This window comes from Pyxicephalus adspersus, chromosome 5, assembly GCF_032062135.1.
Source record: "Pyxicephalus adspersus chromosome 5, UCB_Pads_2.0, whole genome shotgun sequence".
Classification (NCBI taxonomy): domain Eukaryota; kingdom Metazoa; phylum Chordata; class Amphibia; order Anura; family Pyxicephalidae; genus Pyxicephalus; species Pyxicephalus adspersus.
This window is the reverse complement of record NC_092862.1, coordinates 44,013,303-44,022,435: the sequence shown is the minus strand read 5'-3', so window position 1 is coordinate 44,022,435 and position 9,133 is coordinate 44,013,303. Positions and strand designations below refer to the sequence as shown.

General features: G+C 36.8%; 1 protein-coding gene across 1 annotated transcript in view; it reads left to right on the top strand.

The window, feature by feature from the left end:
• Nucleotides 1-6,838, top strand: part of LOC140332048 (histamine H3 receptor-like) — a 10,883-nt gene extending 4,045 nt beyond the window's left edge. Inside the window, exons 3-4 of the mRNA XM_072413345.1 lie at nt 258-836; nt 6,779-6,838. Of these exons, the coding sequence (XP_072269446.1) occupies nt 258-836; nt 6,779-6,838 (639 nt within the window). The remainder of the gene's footprint in view (nt 1-257; nt 837-6,778) is intronic.
• The last annotated feature ends 2,295 nt before the right edge of the window (nt 6,839-9,133 follow it).

Below are 9,133 nucleotides of genomic sequence, written 5' to 3'. Positions count from 1 at the left end.
ATATTTTGGCATTTCAAAAAATATAAGACAGTGCCTTATAATCGGGGAAACAGGGTAGCAACAGTGAAGAGCCAATGGAATGCACCAGCAAGTGTTATTAGTCTGTAACCATGTGTTTAACATTGATATAACACTCCTTCTGACCCTAGGCCATGGCGTATTTTAGCTATGCAGGAATCTGGGTCTAAAAACATCCTAAAAACGTTACAGGTCTAGGTGTGAATATTAATACCATACTTTTACAACTCTCTTTTCAGGTAAAATATCGAGATCAGCAAAATAAATTGAGGCCAGCCTTTATGAAGATGGTTGCTGTCTGGATTATAGCCTTCCTCAATTTTGGCCCAGCAATAATAATTTGGGAATATGTGGTGGGTTACAGCATAGTACCAGTTGGAGAATGTAACCCAGAATTCTATTACTCAAACCGCTATTCACTTTACTCTTCTGTATTTGATTTTTTTACTCCAATGACAGCAATTGCATTTTTCAACCTCAGTATATACTTTAATATTAGGAGTAGAATGAAGAGTAAAATCCCATCTCCTGATAAAAATTCAACAGTTTTGTCTGAAGATATAAGAAGTGATGACATATTTGTTATAGATTGTAAAAATGACAATTCAGATAGTCTGGCAGCTTTGACACAACCTAATCAGGGTCTTTGTACAAACAAGAGACGTTTCATAAGATATTTTGTTGGGATTTGTAAAAGCAGTCATATTCATCCAACTACAACAACATGTGAAATGTCAAACAGAGTTGTGACCTTGGATTCTGCCAGAAACTCGGCATTGTCCAAGGACAAGAAAATGGCAAAATCATTAGCTATGCTTGTTTGTACATTTTGTATCTGTTGGGCACCATATTCTTTCCTTACCATTATCTCAGAGGGTTTTTGTGATGTGTGTGTGCCTCCAGTTGTGTTTGAGGTCACTGTCTGGCTGTTCTTCTTTAATTCGTCGATTAATCCCTTTCTTTATCCATTCTGCCACCCTGCATTTAAGAAAACTCTAATGCAGTTTTTCTGTCTTAAAAAACATTACAGAAAAAAACAATAACACATGGGGCTTCATTTATCCAATCCCCCTCTGCAAATCATTACAGAAAACTCACACCAATAAGTAATACTTAATAACCTACTATCTTGTTGATTAAGTTATTAAAATTTGGAAGCCCCCCAGTAATAGGGCAGCTCCAGATAACTACCCTTACTCTGGTAAATCAGCTCTACCCACCCCACCGACAAATGTGTTTTAGATATACTTTGTTAATTTACAGTGAAACCGCTTTTTTAAAAAAAATGTTACACTTGGCCGTGTCGCAGAGGTCCCCCAATTCTGCCCAAAGCAATTTTGGTAACCATACCACATTTAGGAACGGTTAATTAACTGAAAATGTCAGTGGCCATAACTTTCTTCCAAAGTTTACATTTTTTTTACATGTTTGTGTTTTTTCACAAAATCATTTTGAATAGAGATCAAGAAGGTTCATCTATAGACAGCAAGTTTATTCCACAAAAAGGAAACAATTGCTTTAAGTATGTTCATATGCCACCAAAAACACAAACAACTCTGCATTGTTTGCCCAAAAGCAAAGTACATGTTCAACTATTAAACATTCAAACATCACAATTCCCACAACTCCATTCTACTGGCACCAGCCCCATGGAGAATACAGTACAACTTACTGCCAACAGCTGTCAAATCTGCAGATGCTGGCTCTTTAAAAACCAGTGCTGCCGTGACTGAGCACCTGCCGTGACTGTGCCAACTGCAAAGAAGCGTCCAGGATCGCTCAATCCCAAATCGGGTCTGAACCTACCCTAAAGCAAAGTTGAGACAGGAGTTTGTCAGCAAACACAGATAACTACTTCTGGGCATTGACTTGCAACCTCTGGGAAATCAATTTCTGAAGGTGTTGGCAGTTTATGAAATGGTTCAAATACCACAGTGCCCTATGACCCTCCTTGAAGTGTCACAAGAACTGCACTACAACTGTACCACTTACAAATATCTTTACAAAAAGGAACTGCTAAAGCTGGTAAAAGACTGGTTAACAGTGGTGGACTGTCCCACATGCCCACATTAAAAAAATGCTCATATGAACTTAGCCTTACTGGATCTAATTGCGTAAAGCATTGTGCATAAGTTTCTTCTATAGAGAATACAGTTTCTCTTTTTGTTTGCATCATTTGTTGTTATATGTACATTATACTACTATACTCCTGAGGAAGCCTAACTGGGCAAAACGTGTCGGGACGTATGTGACCTATTTAGGTCCTACCTTTGATCTTTTAACCACTGTATGGTGATCAGATACACTATTGTATAGTTGAGCTATCCCAACCTTGTGAATGTGAACAATATACAATACAATACAACAATTGTATTTATTAATTATGTATGAATCAATAATGTATAAATACATAAATATTTTTTTGCACAAATTAATGAACCTTAAACCTTGTTCTTTCCACCTTGCACTTTGAATATGTACATACCTGTATATAATCTCCAGAGGTGGCTGTATGTCATAGATTTGGGTGGGATCCTGATGGTGACATCAGCAGAGAATACCTTTGCTGAGTATTAGCAGGGACCTTTAAAGTCTTAACTTGTGCATGTGATAGGGAAACAATGCGGAAGTGTAATAGTAAAGCACATACTGACTATTGTCACTGCAGAACAAGAGGAACCTGAACAAAAACCTTTTAAGAAATGTCAATAGGTACAACATTAATAGGAATATGTACATTTAAAACAATGTAAGTTACTTTTGAAATTTTAGAATAATAAATACATTTTAATGTTTGGGTTTGGAGCTACTCAATATACAGGTATCTCAACAAACCATTCGGGTGTCTAGCTAAAATACTTCTATCACTAACCTCAGAGCTCAGGGTACAGCCAAGGTTTTTTTCTTCTTGCTGGAAGGGGATTTGCAGCATTGCTTTCCAACAGCTCAGTTATATTTGTTTTTGTACAACACTGACATCATGTGGTAAGTTTTATATTACAATAAACTTTCCATCAAGTCCAACCCCAGCAAAAACCTGATTTGTAAACCCTGACTCTCATACAATCCATTGTCAGCATTATTATAATTTATGTAAAACCATCTAAATGTGCTGAAAAAAACAAAGAAAACATTATCCATTTAAGATTAGAATTTAGTATAACATGGTTTTGCCAATCATATAAAAGTTGCTTATGCTGGTCATTTTTTTAAACATTGTTTAAAAAGGGGAGAAAACATATCAACTTACAAATATAGAGAAAAACATTCCAGGGGAGCAAAACAAAGTGCCCTAACTCCAATATCCACTCAGACCAGTCAGTTCAATAGAGATAATCTTACTTTGACATCCCATTCTTGGAACCTATTACTAATGGGGGATCTGTTACCCCTGGCAAGATGCAGTGCCCCTCATCCTGATTTTGAAAATACCCAGAACATCTCTGCTAAGAGCTATATGTACCTAGACTGCCCTTGAGAAAGGAAAATTACTCTCCAATAAACTATAACTCTGGATAGAATCCACTAAGATGAAACCAGAACAACTGTCTGAACAGGCAAACCTAGAACATTCTCACAATATTCTAATTAATAGTATGATGCCCACTAGGCCAATGGCAGGGACTCCATCATCAAAGAGGTAAACTTGTGCAGCTAGAATGAAATGATGAGATCTTTTATCCCTAACAGCTCTAGCAATGGTTTCACCATGTGGGAAGAGAAAGTATCTCATTCTGAGAGTAGCCATAAATGTCATTAAATAAAATTTTGGAAATCTTTTGTGTGAGCTTTCCTGCAGAACAGAAGAGCTTTTGATTTTTGTTACTCACAGTTGACAGAATAAGTAGGCATATTATTTCCATAAATCATGGATCTTTTGGAACTCAAGGATTATGTGTAAACATTTGACTTCTCTTGTGCAGAATGGTGCAAATGGGAATTAAATCTTAACCAGAACATTGTATGTAAAACTATTTTAGCTTTAGTTTTTGACCGTTTTCTCAAATTTCCCAAATTCATGAGTATTTAGTTGTAAGCTCTTTGGGGCAGGGTCCTCTCCTCCTGTATCACTGTCTGTATTAGTCTGTCATTTGCCACCCCTATTTAATATACAGCGCTGCGTAATATGTTGGCACTATATAAATCCTGTTTAATAATAATAATAATATTAATAATTTAGTTAATACTTCACTTTGTACCAGTTCTTGGTAGAACAAATCTATCCCCATGGCTGCATGGAGAAGACGAAGGAAAATGAGGAAGTCCATATCTATGTCATCTCTGCCTCTCGCTGATAGCCATTCAATTAAGGCCTTTAAGCCTTTCAGCTCTGTTACACAAAGTCTGTATCAGGGCTCATAAATAAGGATCCTCAGCAATGACCACGTGTTGAGATACCAGTGCTGTATCATGAGCAGGAATAGCAGTGTCACTATCTGTGTCAGAAGAAGGGCAAACTGGTAAAACAGAAACATGGGAGTACCCTGGGCTGGCCCATTTATATATATAAAGGCCCATCAGCTCCATGAAACCTATGAGTAAACCAGGCAGAATACTCAGTGGATCCTGGCTTGAAGGACCGGCCTTGCCTTGGAGATACTGGGAAGATATGCAACCAATCACTGGTGTGCTGCCACCAGGGCTGTAATGGGGCGGGCATGCGTGGGCACACTGTGCCCTCACTTTTTTCAGACATGAGGAGTTTATTATTAACAATATTGTGCATGCACACTCGCCATGGATAGTACTGTGCCTCCTCTTCTTTTTTTTATGACTACATCCCTGGCTGCTACTAGAAGATGAAGTTGGGTGCCATTAGGGGCCATAGATTTTAAAGTGTATGACCAAAAAAAATCTTTACTGCTCAGATTTTTTAAGTGTTTTACCCATGTTCTTTCTGTTTGTTTTGCTTTGAGCCCTTGGGGAATAATCATTTGATGCATAATCAATCTAATGAATATAAATCAATGGGCACCAAGAAACAGAGCAAGTACAGAACAAAGGTGAATAGCACTACTGCAGTCTTCTGATAAAATGGTGAACCTTTACATACCACCGCACATACTTGATTTGGAATTGATCAGAATATAAATTAGGTTAATTAATAATAAATTGTCAGCACTTACCATGTTTGTAGTGTCCTTTCCTTATCTATTGATAATATAAGGGTGATCATGATCGAAATGCGATTCATACTTTGTAATCAGCGGAGTAATGTCCCATTACAATAGTGGTCAGCCAAGTACCCCTTTCATCAGTGTTTAGTGGAAAATGGCACTTTTAGTGCTCCCTTACATACATAGAAATAAGGTATACATATATTTATCAATATTACAACACCTAAAAAAGTTTAAAGAGGAACTCAGTATCCAGTACACCCCATGCCTTTAGCAACTTCTTGCATTTGTATAGGCACCATCCCTTTTATGCAATGTATTTTATGACAGTCAAAAAACACAGCCCTAATGGTAAACCCTTTTTCAGTGTTAGTGGACAAATGGTCTCTAATATGAAGTGCTTACTTTAATTGATTGATGTTGTGCTGCACTTACATTGGTAATTGGTTTAGTTCTGCCATTACTCTTGTGGTCAGTGTAGTGCCACCCTTACATTGGTGATCAGTGCAGTTACACCTTTGGTCAGTTTACGGCTACTTTCACTCTGTTGGTCAGTGTAATATACCATTACAGTGGTGATTAACATAGTGTTTCCTTAAAGTTATTGTCAGGTGGAGGATTATTTGCCCATCAAACTTTGCAATAGCCAAAACACCAACTCACTGTCACTGTGAGCAATGTGCAGACATAATGATATACAACATTATACACAATCCAGGGTGAATAACCAGTCAGGGTTAAAAAGGCTAAGAAACACTGCCAAAGAGCAAAACTGTGAGCAGGCCAAACTGAGCTCAGGTCCTGGCAAAGTCTTGAGGAAAAGATGCATTATAGTCCAAGTATTTAATGCCACAGCAGGAAAAGCAAAATGGTGCAGCAGGAAAAGCAGAGTCCTAATAGACATCAACAGTAATGCCCTTCATTTTATCAATGGAATTGTTTAAAATACATTTAGGCCATGTTGTTAATAAAAAGCAGACTTTTGGCTTAAATGCTATACGGGATATACAATTCTAAACTACCTTCAGCCAGGGCTGATAGCTCCCACCCATGGTATACCACTGGGTGGCTTTCAATGTATCAATTTTATCATTTAATAGGTTAAAGCTGCACAAATAATACAGTAGAAAAAAATAAATTCAGCCTAGCATACCAGAATTACCAGAATAAATATGGCCAGGTGTAGAATGACATGGGCGTTAACTATGTTTATACTCCAGATAAAAAAAAAATAAATGTCTCTTGAATTTTAAACCTGCATCTGCTTTTCATTTAACTTAGTATAGAAATATGTCCTTCTTTGTTCACTGCCCATTAATGCTTTTTCCTGATGTCAAATGCTGTAATTTTGAAGTCTTCACTTATACTGAATGTATAATAGTTCATTTTTATAGATTTTTTTGTGGATCGTTCATTTTAGCTTTCTTACATATTAATTTCCCAAAAATGATTGTTAGTAAGTGACGTGCCATGTAACACCTGAACTGTGTACACCTTAATGCAGATGTGGGCTGATATTTCATTTTACTACTTTAGTACAAAATTCTTATCAGATGCTCAGGCTCAGATTCAACTCGACTTTTACTGTATATCTTTCCAAACCATTGAAGTCATTTTGATGATATGCCTCTGAAATTTTGCAGAATGCAGCTTTGGCAAAGGGCTTGGAAACATCTGTAGAATTGCCTGGCTTGGCTTTGTAATATTCACTTGGGATTTATAAACAAAACAAATGAGAAACATGTAGCTAAAATGCAATCGTCAGCCATTTTAACAATCACTTTTCATTTGGAACATTAGGAATAAAAATTGATTACTTTTAAAAATAATATATTAACATTATAGGTGTTAAATTATTTATCAGCATAAACACTTTATGTCTCTATAGTTTCATTAATCATTAAAGTAAACCTTTCTAGAAAAAAAAATGCCATTCAGAAAATGCTAGTTGCTGGGGTGTTTCTTACCTGTCCTTTAACTCACCAAACCAGAACAAATATTAAGATCAGGATACACACTTTTATATAACTGTCCTAATCTCCAAATTTGCTCTGGGCTGTTTCTTTTCTGCTGTTGTTTATATAATTTCATAATTTCAAGATCATTACTAAAAATACATTTGGTATAGAAAAGAAAGGAAGGGGGGCCAAACAATTGTGGGGCCTGAGTATCAAATACAGTAGGAATGCTAGATGATTTATACTTTTAATTAAAATAACCCTTTACAGCCTACATTGTTACCCTACTTGTAGTGCCCCTTTAGGTATATTGCCCCTTCAAGTGGAAAAGTGTGTGACCTGAGCCTGGAATCTTCTAGAGCAGTGTCTCTGAACCTTTTTAACATCAGGAAACCCTTGAAATACATTTTAGGTCTTTGGGGAGCCCCTGTTAGAATTACTATATCCACAGCTCACAGGATATTATTACATCGCTGTGAGAAGAATGTCACCCTTATAGATAGCCAAAAACATCATTGATATGAGAAAAATGGTACTAGATTGTTTGAGGTTGTTGTGTCCAGTTGTTGTAAAGTAATTGGTTGATAGGTAAGATGCCTGGTTTCCGTTGAGAAGAGAAATATTTGCTAATGTCAGGTGTTTGTAACCCAATGAAGGAGATTGGTGCACAGAGAAACAGGTGGCCAAATGGGACAAATGCTGGAAAATAAGAGTTTTGAATACAATCTGAACTGCTTGACATTAGGGTTTCTGCAGTCTGGCAAACACATGAAATTGAAAGTTCCAACCGCAGTCAGGAGACCCGTGAAGGTCCCAAACTATGATACTATTTCAAAGGGGAACCCACCAACACTCGAAAATTGGGACTGTCATGTAAGAGTTATCCCTTCAGCGGGGAACTTCTTCATTGATGAGAATATGCACTGTTCAATTAGGGGGCGTTTAGTTTCACAACCTGAAGAGAGACATTGAGTATCACCTAAAGTCCTCTGTATTGTAAAATGCAAAAAAATATTCTGCACTTCTTTTCCCCTCTCCTGCCTATGGTGCACTTTTAATAAAAATTCCTAGACATAAAGAACTATTGTGTTGGAGTCTTCATTTGTACCTTACCTGAAGTGAGAATGTGGGGAAAAATATAGTTACTCCTGTGGGGGTGAGTGCTATATACTGACTACATGTACTGTGAGCTGTAGATATAATTGTTTTAGCTGGGATTCCCTGATATCTGACAATTGTTTTATGGGTAAACCTGGGTAATGAATGGGTTGATATAGGCTGGTGTAGACAGTGGCAAGGAGTAAGAGGTTAGGACTGTCTAAACTAGTAGCAGGTTATGGCAAAGTCTGGATCATAAGAATATATGAAAAAATGTTAAAAAATAAAACATAAATGGTAGATTTAGATTTGTGAGTTTCGGGATTATGAGGATTATGATGATTCTATGATTTAATATTAAACCTTAAATAACTTCACAAATATGCCTAGTCTTATTTTTTTCTAAAATGTAAATTGTTTGATCTGTCCTCAATTAATATTTGGATCTGTGATAGGGAAATTATTAACTGCAAGAGGCACAGGATGCCCAATCTGAGCGTTTTAGGGCTGGGTGCTGTAGTGACAACTTTTTAGGGCCGGGTTCTGTAGTGACAACTTTTTAGGGCCGGGTTCTGTAGTGACAACTTTTTAGGGCTGGGTTCTGTAGTGACAACTTTTTAGGGCTGGGTTCTGTAGTGAATTCTGGTGGAGCCAAATACTTTTACATACTAGAAGATGGAGTTTGACTGAGTTTTTTGCTTTCTAGCAGTACTCATAATGATGACCTGTCAACTGTATTGATGGTGTAATCAAGCTTGGGTGATGAATCTAGAATAATTAAAATGGCCCTGTTTGTTTACAAATTAAATCTGTACTTTGAGAGTTGTTAAGCAATGTGCATCTTCAGAACAAATCTTATTCATGATTAAAAATATTTTATTTTGTTCTATAGCTTGCATAACATAAAATCCAGCATTTTCTGCAAAGAGGTGGCCCATATTT